The 18,115-nt window shown below is 27.1% G+C and overlaps 7 protein-coding genes across 8 annotated transcripts; 2 read left to right on the top strand and 5 right to left on the bottom strand.

Annotated features, from left to right (window-relative positions):
* Window positions 1–788: 788 nt before the first annotated feature.
* On the top strand, window positions 789–4,831 carry LOC128956289 (condensin complex subunit 3-like). The gene is made up of 9 exons (XM_054301985.1): window positions 789–949; window positions 1,034–1,540; window positions 1,601–1,847; window positions 1,904–2,579; window positions 2,639–3,119; window positions 3,195–3,302; window positions 3,375–3,924; window positions 3,980–4,271; window positions 4,339–4,831. The coding sequence occupies exons 1-9, from the start codon at window positions 830–832 to the stop codon at window positions 4,700–4,702; spliced, it is 3,345 nt and encodes a 1,114-aa protein (XP_054157960.1). The 5' UTR covers window positions 789–829; the 3' UTR covers window positions 4,703–4,831.
* LOC128956291 (uncharacterized) lies at window positions 4,828–6,021 on the bottom strand. Its single transcript, XM_054301987.1, has 5 exons — window positions 5,739–6,021; window positions 5,635–5,661; window positions 5,515–5,538; window positions 5,242–5,427; window positions 4,828–5,165 (listed from the first exon to the last, which is right to left on the bottom strand). The coding sequence occupies exons 1-5, from the start codon at window positions 5,968–5,970 to the stop codon at window positions 4,984–4,986; spliced, it is 651 nt and encodes a 216-aa protein (XP_054157962.1). The 5' UTR covers window positions 5,971–6,021; the 3' UTR covers window positions 4,828–4,983.
* A 256-nt stretch (window positions 6,022–6,277) lies between these two features.
* On the bottom strand, window positions 6,278–6,975 carry LOC128956292 (peptidyl-prolyl cis-trans isomerase cypE-like). The gene has a single exon (XM_054301988.1). The coding sequence runs from the start codon at window positions 6,856–6,858 to the stop codon at window positions 6,292–6,294; it is 567 nt and encodes a 188-aa protein (XP_054157963.1). The 5' UTR covers window positions 6,859–6,975; the 3' UTR covers window positions 6,278–6,291.
* Window positions 6,976–7,180: 205 nt separating this feature from the next.
* On the bottom strand, window positions 7,181–10,205 carry LOC128955612 (uncharacterized). Its single transcript, XM_054301286.1, has 10 exons — window positions 10,185–10,205; window positions 9,967–10,051; window positions 9,003–9,026; window positions 8,767–8,940; window positions 8,558–8,682; window positions 8,300–8,492; window positions 8,090–8,221; window positions 7,938–8,021; window positions 7,421–7,831; window positions 7,181–7,349 (listed from the first exon to the last, which is right to left on the bottom strand). The coding sequence occupies exons 1-10, from the start codon at window positions 10,203–10,205 to the stop codon at window positions 7,210–7,212; spliced, it is 1,389 nt and encodes a 462-aa protein (XP_054157261.1). The 3' UTR covers window positions 7,181–7,209.
* A 109-nt stretch (window positions 10,206–10,314) lies between these two features.
* LOC128956290 (putative defense protein 3) lies at window positions 10,315–11,340 on the bottom strand. Its single transcript, XM_054301986.1, has 3 exons — window positions 10,853–11,340; window positions 10,556–10,777; window positions 10,315–10,482 (listed from the first exon to the last, which is right to left on the bottom strand). Exons 1-3 carry the CDS (start codon window positions 11,192–11,194, stop codon window positions 10,354–10,356), a joined length of 693 nt encoding a protein of 230 aa, XP_054157961.1. The 5' UTR covers window positions 11,195–11,340; the 3' UTR covers window positions 10,315–10,353.
* Window positions 11,341–13,162: 1,822 nt separating this feature from the next.
* On the top strand, window positions 13,163–13,907 carry LOC128955613 (uncharacterized). The gene is made up of 2 exons (XM_054301287.1): window positions 13,163–13,214; window positions 13,356–13,907. The coding sequence occupies exons 1-2, from the start codon at window positions 13,203–13,205 to the stop codon at window positions 13,905–13,907; spliced, it is 564 nt and encodes a 187-aa protein (XP_054157262.1). The 5' UTR covers window positions 13,163–13,202.
* Window positions 13,908–14,577: 670 nt separating this feature from the next.
* LOC128955464 (uncharacterized) lies at window positions 14,578–17,856 on the bottom strand. Of its 2 annotated transcripts, none has more exons than XM_054301137.1 (2): window positions 17,742–17,856; window positions 14,578–15,193 (listed from the first exon to the last, which is right to left on the bottom strand). In XM_054301137.1, exon 2 carries the CDS (start codon window positions 15,125–15,127, stop codon window positions 14,717–14,719), a length of 411 nt encoding a protein of 136 aa, XP_054157112.1. In that variant the 5' UTR covers window positions 15,128–15,193; window positions 17,742–17,856; the 3' UTR covers window positions 14,578–14,716. The 2 variants fall into 2 exon arrangements, with proteins under 2 accessions (XP_054157112.1, XP_054157113.1); XM_054301138.1 differs by lacking the exon at window positions 17,742–17,856 and adding an exon at window positions 15,323–15,378.
* Between the last annotated feature and the right edge of the window lie 259 nt (window positions 17,857–18,115).

Below are 18,115 nucleotides of genomic sequence, written 5' to 3' on the forward strand. Positions count from 1 at the left end.
AATTATTAATTTTGTTTCTATTTCTAGTTTGTTGTTTTTTTTATATATTATTACATTTCAAAGTCAAAAATATAATATAAGATATATATTACATTTTTATAAATATATTCATCATAAAAAATAAATAATATAAAATAAATTATATGTATATATATATATCATAATTATTAATTAATTGTTGATTAATTATTTGGAAAATGAATTTCTTTGATAACTAGTTTTATTTGAAAAAAATAAATGTAAAATTTTAATTATATTTCCTTTTTTTTGTTATCTACTAATTTTTATTAATTAATTTACATTTAAATAAAATTTTTAGTGTATAACAAATTATTTGTTTAATGTTTTTTTCATATTTTTTTTAATTTGAATTTAATGTTCAAATTGTTTATTCAAATTTAGCAATTAATTATTTAAACAATTATTAAACACTTATTGAAATAGTACTATAATGTTTTAAATGTTATAAAAAAGTTTTATATTTTATTTTATTTTCATTAAATACAAATAGATGTCACTATTGATGACTATTATTGTAAAACATATTCTACTTGTATTTAATGCATTGAATACTGTATTCTAAATTAGCGTACAATTGAAATACATTGACATTAGTTTTGGCGGCAAATAAAACAACACATAATAAATGCAATACTAGTTTGTGTTATAAACTGTAAAATAGAATACAGTATTGTATTAGAAATTTTCAAACACTGTATAGTAATTGATTGACTCATTGATTGAATGAATTAAATCAAATGTTTTATAATTATTATAATAATAATAATTACATAACTTTTGTTATCATTTGATTGATACGAAAGAATTGATGACAACAACTGAAGAAGTGATGGATGCGAACAAAATGCGAACCATTTTTGATAATTCACAGCATTTGCATAAAATGCAGAAATGTTTGCAACAGATAATGGATTTGTACCGCAAATGTGTCCGTATTTTGTGTTTTCTTTTTTTTGGTCAACAATTTATTGTCAACCGATTGTTCAATTGTTTTGTTTATGTCTTCTTCTAGGAGTCATCTGACGAATGGTTTTCAGATTTTAAGGCCGAACTCCGCAGAGATATATTGTTTACGTTGAACTGCGACCCGAAGAGTCCGTACACTAAGCATACCATTGAGTTTGTCGCCAACTTTTTAAGATCGTTTTCGGCCCCGAAAGAAGTGGTCAACACTGATGGCGATACGACCATCATTGACGACGAGATGGCCGATCTATCGGCAAATAATAATTCGGATGCTGAGAATCGGGAGCCGCAAGACGGCGACGAATCACAGGACGAGTTGGGTATGGAAACGTTCGGCAGTGAGTCGTTTACCCGAAATAAGGACCGATCGATGGCTAACACGACTATTGTTACCGAAGAGCCAACATTTGCCGATTTCGTCATCAAAGAACATTTGATTAGATTTTTGAATAATAAGTCAACACATATTCGTTACAATTGTTGTCTACTTATTCGCAAACTTTTTACCGAATTAGAGGACATGGATATGGAGGTCTACGAAAAGCTTAAAAAAGTATAATTCATTTTTTGGTAATTTTTTTATTGCAATTAATGTTTCCATAATCTACTTCAGGCTTTGTTAGAGAGACTGCGAGACAAAGATAAGTCTATCAGAAGTGCGGCCGCACTAGCTTTGCATCGGTTTCAAGAAGTAGACAAATATAAAGACATGGCTAGCGATGCACTCAAGTTTCATTTGAAGGGCGATCCAGACTTCAGAGTCCGACAGTCATGTCTTCTCGCATTACATCCGACTCTCAACTCAATCGATGATTTTATTAACGCTACGCGTGATGTCAAAGATATCATTAGAAAGACAGGTATTTATGATTTTTAAAATGCGATATAAATATATTTAACCCATTCTTTTATATAGCATTCATATTGATTGCTGAAAAATTTGATATCAGAAACATTGGTATCGATAAAAGGCTTGAGATTTTAAAGAATGGTCTGAATGAACGACACGCGGCCGTCAAGAAAGTAATCGAAATCAAACTGTTGCCCAATTGGGTGAAGACATATAACGGCGACTTTACTGCACTACTCTATGCACTCGACATTCAAACGGATCCACAGCTTATCGAACGAATGTTTTATTTATATTTTGATTTTATCAACAAAGATGTCGATGAAAGTACCGGAAAAACTGGATTTCATAAATTCATAGATGATTTCCGTAACAGATTTCTTGCAGACTTTAATTTGTTAACCAAAGAGGACTTAACAGTGGAAAATTCATTTCTCTGGCATATTATTGCCAAATATTGTAAAGATAACGAAATATCAGTTACTCTAACCATTAATAATGAAAGATTAATGACTGACAATGAAGAGACTGATTCACAACCTATAGAGTCTAACGAAGAGACTGTCGATGCATTAGATCTCATAATACCTGATTTACCTCATTATTGTAGATATCTCTCTATATTTGTTAAGCAGATTCTTGTTCAGCGATACGAATTGCATCAGTTATTAGAGTTTGAGTTCATATTAAATCAATTGTTATCAATGGGTGAACTCATTGAGATTGGAGATGAGGCTCAAAGGTTTGTTTGTATAAAATTCATTTAACAATAATAATAATAATTTTTAATTAAATATTTAGACAAATATTACGTAAGTGTGTAAACGATATTCTGAGCGATGAAGATCTCTTTAAGCGCATTCACAACTATGTACCGCATGTGATGAAAATATTTGCTCAAAACACTGACACCAATATCTTTTTGGAGACGACACTAGAGATTATTGATGTCATAAATTCTAGTTCAATGGAAATCGATGAAACACCAGTTCCCGTTGAGATTAATCCCGAAACGATAGTAGAAAAACTAAGACAATACGAAGTTGAATACGCAAAACTTGGTTATCAAATAGAAAAACTCAAAGATAATATTGAAGATACCGAACAAAACGATAATTTTTTGAGTGATAAAAAGGCAGAGATGATAGCTGTCATTCAGGCAAATATCGACGAATTGAAAGCCAAGAAAGAGGAAGTGTTTAACAAACGACTTAACCTGAGTTCAGCACAACCGCCACCATTACAACAGACACAGCAAAACAATGAAAAACAAAATTTAACGGTTAGTTATTTGTTAGTTTTAGTATTATTTTTTTAGTTATAAAATATTTATAACTATTTTAATTTACACATTTAGGACGACCCGATAGCTCTCCAAAGATGTTTACAGATATTTGCTTCTTGTCTTGAATTTGGTGGCTTTAAATCGGTTAATGCTGTCGTATATACACTTATTGAACGACTTGTAATTTATTTATTTTATTTATTTATATATTTTATTTTTAAAAATATTTTTCATTTTAATTCTTATACTTAGGTTATGCCTAGTATTCCCAATCAAGAGATTATTGTTAGGAATCTTGCGGTTAAGTGTTTGGGTTTGTCGTGTCTCTTATCGCAAGATTTGGCCAAAAAATATTTCGGACTCATTGTACAAGTTTTCAATTTGGATTCCGAATTACCACAAGAAACGGCATTGAAGTGTATTTTCGATATTTTATGTTTTTATGGTTTGAGTTGTTTTGAGGAGAAATCGAAATCAAAAAATTTAAATAAAAGCCGAAATAACACTACTGTCTGTAAAGATGACAATAAAGAGAATAATAGTATACATAATAATAGCAACTCAGTTGACAACAGTGACGATGAAGAAGAAGATGATAATGATAATGATCGCACAGTTATAGTGCACAATGAAACCAATGTTTTGTGCAGCGATTCCGAGGACCAGAACTCCGATGATGAAGAACAAGATGAAGATAAGTTTATTAATTTGTTTACCGATTTACTTGAAAGAAATTTGGTCTCCGAATTGGACTCTATTCGACTAATCACTGGACAGGGAATCGCCAAACTGTTTCTTTTGGGTAATTATTGATGAAAAGTAATCCGATTTTAGATTTTTTTATGTTTTCATTATAGGACGCATGTATTCGCCACAATTGTTGTCGCGGTTGTTGATCATGTGGTACGACCCGGACTCGGGTGAGGAGTTGCGACAGTTTTTAGGCGTATTTTTGCCAATTTATTCGGGCGTCCAAATGAAGGCCAACTTGAAAGGCGAGAATGCGTTTGAAGAGTGTTTCGTTAAGACAATTGAAACGGTCTATAATGAGGCTCTTAATTATGTCAATTTGGATAATTTGATCAATTTTTTGTTACAATTATTATCATATGAGGGACACAAAAATTTGGCCAAATCTATTGCAAATCAGTAATATCAGTATAATTTGATTGTTATAACAATTATTATTAAAAAAATTTCAATTGTATTACTCCAGGATTATCACTCGTTTTGGTGCCAATGATCTCAATGATCTTCTATCAAATAAATACTACTTAAGAATACTTTCGGTGTTGAACTTGAATGAAATGGCCACACATGACATCAAAGAGTATAAATTGTTGATTAAGAGGATCGAGAAATTTGTGAATAAATCGAAAAGCAGAACAAAGCTGACTATGAATCGGTTGCAAACAATTAAAACAAAAATCGATAAACAAATGGATTTAATTAAATTAAATTCGTCGCGAGTGTCGACTATTGAAAACTTTGAATCCCTATCGCTGTCACAATCAATGTCACAAAGTTCTTGTGATGAGTTATCACATATCGATGAAACACTTTTAAGTATTAAATCATAAACTTGAGACACAAACAGTTTATTTTAAGTATTTTTTATTATTATTACCGGTTTTTATAAGAATTTAAAATATTGTATAAAAGCATTTAAATATCTGTTTAAAAAAAATATTACATAAGTGGCAGCATTTCACAGCATTTTTTACTTAATTTTTAATAAATTAAATGTATTTTAATTATCAAAATATAATACTATAAGTGACATTTTTATACTTAATTTTATTTAAGCATTAATTTATTGAATAAAATAGTTGATTAATTAATTAATTAACATTTAATTATATTAGACATTATAAAACTTGATGGCCATTGTGTCTGTAGTTAATGATTTGCAGTTAACGGTTCCTCTTTTGACTTTTTTGCAATCTTTCTGTTCGATGACATTCTGGATGGCATTGAAACCCGTTTTCATCAGTTTCTGATCTACATCTTTGCATTCAGTTGTGACAATTTCAGAGAAACAACCTAATGGTCACAATAATTGTTAATTAATTTTTGTTTGTTTTTAAATTAAAGCTTTAAATTTTGTTTTTAAAAGTACACATTAGATCCCAAAGAGCTTTGCACTCGTTTTCTCCGAGCTTTTCAAGTTGTGTATTGAGTTTATAAGTATTGGTCGCCCTTTCAATACATGGGCCCAAATGTGGTCGTATTTTTTCCCGACAAACTGCGTCCAACTTTGACATACGTTCGGTAAACTCTTTTTCGTCGACACCAAACATCTTTGCTAAGTAAATGCAATTCACAAATGTTTTTTATTTTAAACAATTTTCGTTGTTTTGTTAATTATTTAATAAAATTTATAAATAATTACCATAATTTTCAACATTAGGCTTGTCTAAAAATTAGTTTTTTTAAATACAAAATAAAATTATTAGTATTTTTTTTATTTATTGAATTAATTTATAAAAATTATTTGTTACAATTTAAATACCTGTTGGTTGTTCAGTTTCATAGTCATCTAATATATATATATTAGTTAAAAATTAAGTGTTAATGTATGTAAACTATTTGAAATTATTGTTTTAAATTGTTTACCAAAATTGGGTCCTTTATATGGTAACTCATAATCGCTTTGATACAGTTTTAAGTGGTGTCCATTACCCACTTGATTATCAAATTTATTTTTTAGATTTCCAATCGCATCATTATATCCATCATTGTATCCTAATTTATATTCTTTATTAAAACAATAGATTTGTTGTAATGAAACAACAAATAATAGCCAATTTATTATGAATTTAGATTCTATGCTATTTAAATTCAACATATTTTTGTAGTTACTGTATATATAATTTACATTAATATTTTTTAATATTATTTAGGGTTTTTTTTAATTACAAAATTAATTAACTTTAACAAATTACTAACAAATATGGTGACTAAATATAATACAGTATAATACTGTATAATTATGAATAGAGTTATTACTACTAATATACAGTATAACTTTGACTAACTTACAATTTCAACTTATAAATTATAAGTTATAATTAAATACTATACTAAAATACTATTCAATAATTAAACATTTAGATAAAAAATATTTTTTTTTGTCAAAATTTTTATTATTAATCGAGAAAATTATTTATTATTTCAAATCATTGTGAACTTTAGCTTTCAATATTGTGATGGGATCTATAGGTTTATCATCATTGGTCTCCACTTTACCGATAGCATGGACCACATCCATGCCTTTGACTACTTTACCGAAAACAGTATGTTTTCCATTTAAAAAACTAGTTTTTTTCAATGTTATAAAAAATTGACTGCCATTAGTATCGGGTCCGGCGTTGGCCATACTAAGTATACCCTCACTGTCGTGTTTGAGATTAGCGTTGAACTCGTCCTCAAACTTTTTACCATAGATTGATTTACCGCCCCTACCGGTGCCGGTTGGGTCGCCTCCTTGTATCATAAAATTATCGATAACTCTATGGAAAATAGTATTGTCGTAGTATTTCTTTTTAGCCAATTCTGCAAAGTTTTTGCATGTCTTGGGTGTCAAAGACCAGAACAACTCGAGAGTGATCTCACCCTTATTGGTGACCAAAGTTACATATTTATCGTTATGTTTGGCCGCTTGACTGCACCCGACAAACGAGATGATCAACAAAACCAGTTTAACCAAAAAATCTTTATTTTCTTTTAAATACATTATTTTGTTTTATAAGAAAAATTCAATATTTAATTAACACAAATACACCATTTATTGTAAATTAATTAATTTATATCATATTATTCAATAGTAGTATACTGTTTGATTGATTATTATTTTTTTGTGTTAAGTATTAGTACTTTAATATTGTAATTTAATTCAGTATGAGTTTTAATTAAATTTATATTACGTATTATTTATAAACTATTTTTTTTAAAAATTACTATTACTTATTTTAGTAAATAAATACTGTATATTAGTAAATGTTTTATTAAATAAAATTAATGAGTAAAACATAATATTTTTAAAATCTGAATCTTTGAAATAATATGTTTGAAAATACACATAAAGTTAAACAATTAGGTGAGTGCACGGCGAGTGTGCAAACTCTAAGGCAAACCCTTTCGGTATAGTCTTGGTGTCGGTGAATGTGGACGACTGACTCCAAGTGGACGCGTGATAATGGATCACTTGATGCGAGTTTGTGGCAACTATTCAAATGTTAATTTAAATTTTTACATTTTATTGTTGAACTAAAAAAAAACATTTATAATAGATTTACTTATCAGTGGTGATACCAGTGGCTCCAAATCATAGGAACAGATACGATTAGAGCCCGGGTATGTTATCCAGTAGTGATCCGACTGACATATACTGCCCTTCCGTGACAGATGTCTCGGATAAAAAGCTCGTACACGTAGTGGTAACAGTGCTTCCGATGTGTCTACAAATGGTACCGACGATAAAGGCTGACCACTGTCACCGCCGCCAACGCGTATGGGCTCTGCTAGAGGTTGTGCCTCTGACTGAACTAATGCGGCGATTCTTTCGACTAAATCCGAGTCCGTGTTATTTATTGCAGTGATCGATGCGTTTAGGGAACTGTTGTTTAATTTCAGTGACTCCTGTGTCGCCTTAAGAGTCATATAACACATATTTTTTGGCTTTCGTATGCATATCGAGTAATCAGTGTCTGACATCAATAGATAAATATTCAATAAATCACTTTTACTTTTAAGTAAATTTTTTTAAAATTGTCAAAATTGTCAAAAGTCAGGTATTTATGTGGAGACACCTACTCTGTAGGTAATGCTGTCCATCGAAGTTAAATGATTTTATGATTCCTTTGTTAGTGTTATAGTATTGTAGGCATCCCTGTGGGGCTGATATTATAGAAAAAGTTATTGAAAGTCATAAACTTAAGTGCCTTTAAGCTTATGTATGGCCAAACCTAGTAAGTGTTGTGGTAATGAACAGGGAAGTTGTGTTATCTTGATCTTCCATTTGCGATCCATTTGTCCGATACCTGTCAACACTGTCAGTGAAATAGCAATACTGTCTGATTCATCCACAGGTATATACACTGTTGTTAATCAAATAATCAAAATTGTTTTTAAATCAAATTAATGTTTCATTAAGTTTTCATTGCCAGTATCCATACAATGGTGTCCAGTATTATTGCCGCATAATATAGGTATGGGTTGATTGCGATTGGATTGTGTCACTACAAACAGATCTTCCTTACAATTGGATTCACTATTAACTGATCCGAAGTTGAAGTCTTTGATTTCGGGTTTACATTCAATTGGATTTGCGATTTCAAAGTCAATAAAGTCGACTCTCATTTGGCATATCTATTCAAAAAAATATTACACATTTTTTATCTAAAAAATACATATTTAAACCAAATAACTAATACTTTTTGATTGTCGAGTTTATTAACTTTAAGCGTACAACTAAACGGTTCGTTAAAGCCATTGGGATAATTGGGACTCAAAAAATATGATACGTTGGCTGTGTTTGTTTGGCCACAACTTTTCTCAACTTAATATTGGAAAAAACCAAAATATTATAAAAAATTGATTGTTTTCTTTAAATAATAATTTCAATGTAAAACTTGGGACTCACTTAGACAACAAACGCCATACCCATCGCCACATTTACCGCTTTCTATGCCATTATATTGGGAGCACTGTTGCGGTGTAAAACAGGTCCCATAAGCGATGGTCTCATTATTGTCATTACTAATCATACACTCCGTAGTATCGACACTAACGGAACTGAATAGTGAATAAGGAAAGGCTAAACAAAACAAAAATATATAAATAATTTTCTTAAAAATAATATGATATAAATTGATTTACATCTAAAGCCTCGTTGATTATCATCTGATTGAACATAAATGATTGAAAAATTTATAATCAAATTAAATAATAATAACTTATACATAGTTTAACGATTTGAGTTGAAACAAACAATACTTGAAACTGATTTCTCAAAAACAATATTTGAAACTTTAGGACCAAAAGTGTGTTCAAATTTGGAGGAAGGGCTCTGAAAAGTGCTGTATATCTAAAATAAATGGTCAGTTGGGTTTGGCTAATACAACCCCCCTTAGATCGAGATTTTCGGATTTTACCCTCCCCCCAGACATTTTTGAACAATTGAAAAAAATTTTCGCTTAAAACAGAGAAATGGCCTTGCTTAATATATATCACATATGATGCATAGAGAGAGAGAGAGAGAGAGAGAGAGAGAGAGAGAGAGAGAGAGAGAGAGAGAGAGAGAGACGACTTTAAGTACTCAAATAAAAATGACAAGATTTCCATCAAATAAATGGTGTAAAAAATCATATATACATTTACAGTATATATTTGGCATATGAAAGCATATTTATTTGGCTGATTTTAATATTTATATATAACATGTGATGTATAGATTTTTTTTTATTTAAAAAAAGCTATATCAATAAGTAATAAGTAATGAGAGGATAATTTTGTACGCTTACTATTAATATAACTTTATAAACAAATTTGTAATCAATATTGTCTAGAATAATGTGCATATTAAGTAAAATAATAAATTTTGTTGATATTATACACTAGTGTAGAGTATACTAATTATTTTGAAGTCATATAATATTGGCAATTGTTTTGAAAATATTAACAAATTTATTAACAAATAGAGTAATTTATTAAATATTACGATAAGTTTGAATAGATAATAAAATTTTAGTAATTTTAGTAAAGTTATGTAAATATTTTCTGTAATTTTTTAATAAAATAGATAACTAAAGTCAATACCATAGAATAGCAGAGTATAACAAACATTTGTTGTCGCCGACAAACAGCGGATCTCTGACCAAACATTTGGCTGCAGTGATGTCCACAGCTATCGTACCGATGGAAGTGGCCTATCATTTACATCGCAGACAAGGTTTCAAACAATTGAATCCATTCTTTCAGATTTTAATGTCACAGAAAATCAATTTGCGTACCATTTATGATGAGATGAGACAAATCATCAATCGATATAAAAGTGAATACAAGTGAGGAACAGGTGCTCATAAAGTTTTATAATAAAAGTATTACATTTGAGCTCAATTTGCTTCAAAATCAATTGAAATAACCACCAAATCATTTTTTGATGTTATATTGTATTTAAATAAGTTATTATTGATATTTTATTTATTAAATTTTTATCGAAATATTAAATTTATAAAAATAATTTGTATAATAAAAACAAATTTGCTGACACCATCAACAAGTAATTCATCGATAAGATAGAGGATCCGTTTTCAGTAGTTCTAGTCTTGCTTTCGGAATGGTTGTCATCTCCATGACCCTAATGATGGTCACCAAAAAAAAAATAATAATTACCAAAAAAAATTTAATTTAATAAAATAGTTTTCTCAAACCTGTTGATGGTGTGAGTGGTCTCCGTCTCCCACAGAGTTTCCTTTGATGTCCTCAACCGGCAAAACAATCGGTGCCGACGAAAGGTTTACCCAAAATGTTTTCACATCTTTGACAACTGTGCCGACAAACTTTATGGCCGTACCTTTTGGCAAATTTTCGGGCGGAAACCAGAAAGCGGTCACCGATTGCTTGTCATTTCGGTTGGAATGTGTTAATGTGTTCTTTAAAAAATATATTTAAAAAAATTATAATACATTTTATTTTAAAATATGTATATTAAGGTGTGGCACACATACATCCTGATGGCCATAACAGTTGATTGTGTGTGTATTGTCGGGATCCTCGGCCTGGAACCGGCCGATCGGCTCATTGCTGGAACCATTGGCGTTATGTGCCTGAACTGCAAATCCGCGAAACGCCGTGTTTTGTGGACTCTCAATGATCAGCTTAATGGAGCCCTGGTTTGGATTACCGGCCAAAATGTATGGCGACGGCGATGTCTGTGCTTTGACGCGATGACTGGGCGCCAGTGTATCGCACACACTCTCCGGTGCACCCGTCGGATGACAGTCGACTAGTAGATCGACTAACAGTGCGCTCAACAAAACGGCAAATGAGGTTTTAAATGTTGAAAACATATTTTTTTATGATATATTTGATGACACTTTACTTTATTAATAAACCAAATGGTGTGATGTGTTTAACACAAGTTTTTTTTCATACAAATATTGAAGTTGTTCTCTGAATATAATTTTTTTTATTTGTTTTCTAAATACTAGTAAAACAACTCTCAAAATATGTTTCAAATATTTCTCTCTTTTTTTTAATAAACTGAAGTATAAAACTTAAAATACAGTAAAAGTTTTTATCAAATGTAGGCAATGATTCATTAACTTCAATCACAAACACACTTTCATCTAAACTATCAAATATAATAAAGGGAAGGAACTGGATGTCTGTGTAGTACTACAACTCCTGTGTTAATCTAAACTAAATGTAGAAATAATATTAAAAGTTAATAATAATAGATAAAGGAGTCAATTTCCTACCAAAAATCATTGTATAGTTTGAAAGCTATTTTAAGACTACATTTACTGTACAATTAATAATCTGGTGTTTAAAAGTTGACGACAAATGTGAAGCCTTATTATATACTGTAGTATATTATAGGCTTTTAAGTCGTTGTTGTTATTTAGGATTTGTACTGATTTCCTAATAATCATTTCAAACTTCCCATTAATAATCACTTTTTCATTTTTCCAAACAAGTATTGAAAGTTTTGTATAAATTATATCAATTTTGAAATAATAATATTAATAATTTTTTTTGTTATTCAATAGTTTTGTGATAAATCATGTTTTCAAATGTGTCGATAAAATATATAAAAACATTATAAATTATAAAATCAAAATATTTATAATTTGTTTCTCATTTTGACGTTTTGTCTAATTCAATAGTATTACTTTTGTTTTAGTATATCTATAATACTATTATAAACTATTGAATTTCAACAAAATGTTATAATAAATTATAATCTACTTATATACAGTAGTGTCCAAATTGAAATGCATTAACCCTTTATTTTTTTAAATGTTGAAATATGAGTATAATATACTGTATTCTATAATATATATATATAACTATTTATTATATATTTCAATATATAAAATATGAAACTTAAAATATAGTATTTTAGTTTAGTATATCAAATAATAATATGAGAATTGTCTATAGATTTATATTTATTTAAAATTTATGAAATTGACATTTTATTCGTTATACACTATAATTATATACTAGTTATAAGCAATCATAAAATATTATTTAAAACTTAAAAATATGTTTTATTGATTTAAGTTTAATTATGTAAAAAATATTATTATTTTTTAGTTTTTGTTTATTTAAATAATGTAGTATATTTATATTTAGTTTAGTATCAAGTTTAATAATTATATTTGATACATATATACAACATACAGTATACATAATAATCTAATTTAAACATTTCAAAATATAAATAAATGTAAATAGTATGAATGGGTTAAAAATTAAAAAAAAATTGCTGGAAACTTTATTTCATGCATTACTTTGTGTTAAATTTAATTAATATTAATTACACTTTAAATTATATCAAATAAAAAGCAAAAGTATAGTATTTTTATGTGATTTATCAATTAATTCAACGCATTTTCATACAGTAAACCTTGAAATACTAAGTGCGAGAATTACTGAACTATTTTTTTTTGTTTGTTAAGAGAAAGTAAAAATTTTGGCAGTTTTTCAATTTGTTTTATTATATGTTATATTAAAAGCTAGACTTAATAAAAAAAAACTTAAGCACTGGTAGCTCTGGATTTCCCCTCCGCTATACTGTCAGTGTATTTGAACATTAATTAATATTACATAAACTATTGAAGATTGACATTAAATTAACAGATTTTGTGATGCAATCACTAAATGAAGACTTTAAATATTTATGATTTTTTCAAAAACTGAAAATATATTATTAAAAAAAAAATTTTTTTATTTGTGAGGGACTTCTTATTTGCACGACTTCGGGGCACAAATACATAAATTATATAAATTTTATATATAATATGTATGTCAGTATAGATTAATGTACAATAGTTTAGATGTTTAGTCGAAATGATAACTTTTGTAAGTATATATATATTAAATATATATTTTTATATATATATTGCTATTTATTAGATTTATAACATTAGATACATAGTTTAAAATTTTCTTTGTTTATTATAATTTTCAAAAAAAAAATATAATAAATACTTTTTTTTTTAGTTATGCTATGTGTTTGCATTGATGATAACATCATCGTTGCAATCAAATTATGGTTACAGTGGTTATAATTTATCGCCAAATTTGGCTCTAAATAACTTCTATTACTATTATCCCGAAAGAAATTATCAAAACGTATTCTCGACTATCGATAACTATAACAATGATTATGCATATACCGGATACATACCATCCTATCAATTATCTCCAATTTACAACACCTATCCATTGATTAATCCACATCCAACTGTTGCGCCACCGCTATGGTCGGGAAAAAAACCAACAGGACTGGTAGGCGGCAAACGGATCACCACTATTGGCAGCGTTTGGCCACCACGTCGTGAATGGGGATCTAATATACCGCCAGTCATTGCCGCTACTCCTAAACCACCGATAGAAAGGTGCAGATGTAAACCACCCGAAGGAATTGGATCTGAAACGGATATGAAGACTAAAACGACGACAACCACTGAAAAGCCTGATATCACAACTGCAACGGACGTCAAGGATAGTGAAAGTGACGATGAAATGAATGATAATAAAGATGAAGAATAATAAGTATTTTTATTTATTTTTTGTGTATTTGTATTACAATATAAATAAAATTCTTATTTTCTGGTCATCTTATTTCCGATTATTATTATTATCATTATTTATGTCAAAATTTAACTCAAATTATCCAAAAGTTTTCATAATTAATACTATTATTTTTGTGGTTTACTTCAATGTTTAATCAAATTAATTATTTACATTAAAAAACTATTGATTATATAATATTAATAATAATAATGTTTACAATATTTGATATAAGTTTCTTTCTCTCAAAAAATCGCACCATTAATGGCCAATCAATATATTCATATTACAGTATATTATATGTATAAAACAAATTCTGTAAAAATAAGACATTGAAAAAGCCGTATACAGTGTTTGTATATACTATATATATATATATATAACATAAAAATAATTATATAAATATTACATTTATATAATTTATGTTATATTTCAATATATATATATATCAAAACATTATTTCCATTTATAATTATATTAATAATTACAATATCGATAATATTTTTTTTTTAAATCAAAACCAAAAAAAAATACAAGAAATAAAAGACAAAATAAAATTTAAGGGAATATTTAAAGTAATTATAACTTTTAAAAAAAAACTTATAAATGACTTTCAAAAGTCTCTCTTAATTTCTAGTATTTTTCGGAGATATGACAAAAATATAGAGAATCTATTTGTGAGAAAAAACATCAAAATTAGTGCAAATAAAATATTTAATGACAAAAAAAACTGAAAAATAGTTGCACTATATATAATGTATAATAAATAACAACATTATATATTGAAATTAAATAGCTATTAATTTCTCTTTTTTGATAATCAACTCAATGTTGTTATACAAAAGTTGGAGCATTTTCTTGATCTGTTTGAAACTTTCGACCACTGCTCGCACCCGGAGATGCAAATCATTGGATACTTCTGATTCCTGGCCAGAGTTGAGTTTGTGGTCGTAATCGATTACCGGTAGCTCTTCGGTGGCCACTCTGTTGATGAGTGTCATCACTTCGGCCGAGTCATCAATGGATATGAGATGCGGACAAAACAGTTGTTTTCGTTCAAACCATTCGAGTTTATGGCTAACAGACCGCAAACAGTCCTTGGCTTCGGCTATAGAGCCCTCGCACTCGTGTGCGTTGACAATGACGTTACAGACTATCTGTTGGTCATTCATTTTGGTCATCATCGACGTCCAGATCATTCAATTGTTCCCTTCAAATGTATCGATCAATTGATACTACTGTTCGACGGTTTGACAATAAGTTCGCTAAACAAATATATATATATAAAAAATTAAAAGTTTTAAATAACAGCAAACAATAATACAAATCAACTGATTTAAAAAAAACAGTTTGTGTGAAGAATTTTCAAAACTATTGAAGAATATAATACATACACTAAACTTGTATTTAAGTTTTTAATTATTTTTTTTATTGAAACAATTCCAACAAAACAAAAGTTTGGCTTCAATTTAGTTATCAAAAATAAATACAAAGTGAGATAAGTGTCACTAAAATATATAATACAGTATAATAATAATAATAATAATAATAATAATAATAATAATAATAATAATAATAATACACAAACACAACAAACGATACGACACAAGAATCAGATGAAAATTAAAGTCAAATTAAAATCAGAGCTCATATTTAAGTCATATTAAAGTATATGTATTTACATTTATATATTAATAATGTTTATTACAGTATCTGAAAGTTGTTTGTATTTAAAAAAAAAGTAAATATGAGATTTTGTGGCAAAAAGTTATATTAATAATCAATTTATTTGAACATACAGTCTAGCAGTCAAAATGATATAAACTTTATCTATAATATCTTTATATTATATAAAGTTATATATATATTAATACAACAACCAGTTATATTTATGTAATAAATGATATATTAATAAATATTATATAATATTTTTTATTGATTTATTTGTTATAATATTTCATGTCATTTACTATTACTAAAAATATCTATAATACGGTAATTTGATTTTGATATTTATTACTAATGTAAATAATATAAATACATAAAAAGTAAAATTAAATGTCATATTTATTAATTGACATGAATTGAAAGTCTCGGTTGAATTTACGTAAGCTTTGTACAGGAGATTAGATATATTTAAAAAAATAAAATGTTTTAAAAATATCGTACAATAAGAGTAATAAACGTCTCATTTGAAAAACAATAATATTATTGTTATTAAAGTATTATTATTAGTTTAGTTTACTTTCTTTTTTATAACTCATTAAAACAAAGAGTTTCTATAATTATATTTGATTTAACAATAACAACATAATGTCAGCAAATATCGCAATCATTTAAATTTAAAAGTTATTTTTTGAAACTTATTTGTGTTGTTTAATCTATGTAATAGTGTTTTGTTATATATTTATATATTGATATGTTGGCTGATTTTATATATCTATGATTATATATATTTAAATAAATATATATATTTAGTTATGCAAATATATTTTATCAACTTTTCAATCATCATCAATAGCATAACATTTTGGCTACACTTGTAATTTGATTTATCGCTTTGAAAATTGAAATACTAATAAAAATGATATAATAAGTAATTTAAATAACTAAAATCAGATATGAGACTGAAGTTTCAGACAACAGTACTGAATATTATTTTTTTATTATTAAACAAAAACAAATAAATGTCAAACAAATTTGTTATTGAAATTAATGTTTTTTTATTTTCAATAATTCATTTTGTTATAGAAAGTACAGAATATCTTCATAGACTACATCAGCAAATGGGTTTTTATCTAAATAAAATTTACATATTTTTATTATAATAAAAATTAATTTTAACAAATTGTTAGACAACATTCAAAATCTAACATTAGTTTTGAATATTACCTGTCCTTTACAAACAAACAAAAAATAAAAGTTAAGTAATGACAATATTTGAATAATTTATATGATTATTATTTCTAAACTTTTGCCAATTTTATAGCCTCTCTCTCTCTCTCTCTCTCTCTCTCTCTCTCTCTCTCTCTCTCTCTCAATGGGTCCAAACCAACCTCACTCTAAATTATCTAACTGTTTAATCGCAATTAATTAGTAAAATATATGAGCAAATAAAACATGTAAATTTATATCATATATAATAAACATTATTATTGGCAACTATTAATATTAGCCAACACTTTCAATTCATGTACAATACTGTATGTATTAATACTACTACAGTTACTACTTTTAATACTGTAATAATTAGTAATAAATTATTAATAATCAATCATATAATTTATAATTTTTCTGAATAACCAAGGTACAAACTAATTATGTTAGAAAATTAAAAATAATTGTAACTAGGAGATATACTATCATCTACATATGTATTTTTTATATATAAATTAATGTGATTATTATAAATAAAAGTTAGTAAAATACTATTTAGTTTATTAATTAATACTTTTTTATGAATGAACTCCTAAATTGTGTTGTTATTGACTGATTTATCTCATGAAAATTATTATCATTTATTTTATTTCAATAATATATTATGGCTAAGATGGTTGTTAAGCATATAAAATATAAATATTAAATGAAAAAAATATATCAAATAAATATTATTTGAAAAATATCAGTATTTACTATAAAAAATATTCATCACATTTAGTGCTATAATAAAATTTATGTATTTATTAATAATTTTTTTTAATATCATGTTAATAATTGACATTTCAATAGAGTTTATTCATAGATACAAATAAAATTAATTATATTAATATAATATCATATAAATATATATCATATTATGATATTTAAACTTACAATTTGATTAATTTTTTACAGATGGGTTTCATAATTATACTGTATATCTATATTATCACAAATTTTATATATCCTTTCAGTAGTAAATTAATACTACAGTAAACAATCCAATAGTTTATTGATTTTGTTTTTTGTTTTATTATCGTTTATAAAATGTCGTTATTATTATTATTATTAATTTTAAACTTTAATTTTTTAAAATATTTATTAGCTTAACACTCAATATTTTTAAAAACATAACATAACATTAAATATGACACTAAATACTGCTAAATATATGGTATTTTCAAAATAATTAACTGCTATTTATATATACATTTATAAAATACAATCACTATTTGGCATTCATTAATATAACATTAAAAGCGCCTGTT

This window comes from Oppia nitens, unplaced genomic scaffold (assembly GCF_028296485.1).
Source record: "Oppia nitens isolate AA-2021 unplaced genomic scaffold, nextdenovo-longstitch-racon4-pilon3 scaffold2_pilon_pilon_pilon, whole genome shotgun sequence".
NCBI lineage: Eukaryota > Metazoa > Arthropoda > Arachnida > Sarcoptiformes > Oppiidae > Oppia > Oppia nitens.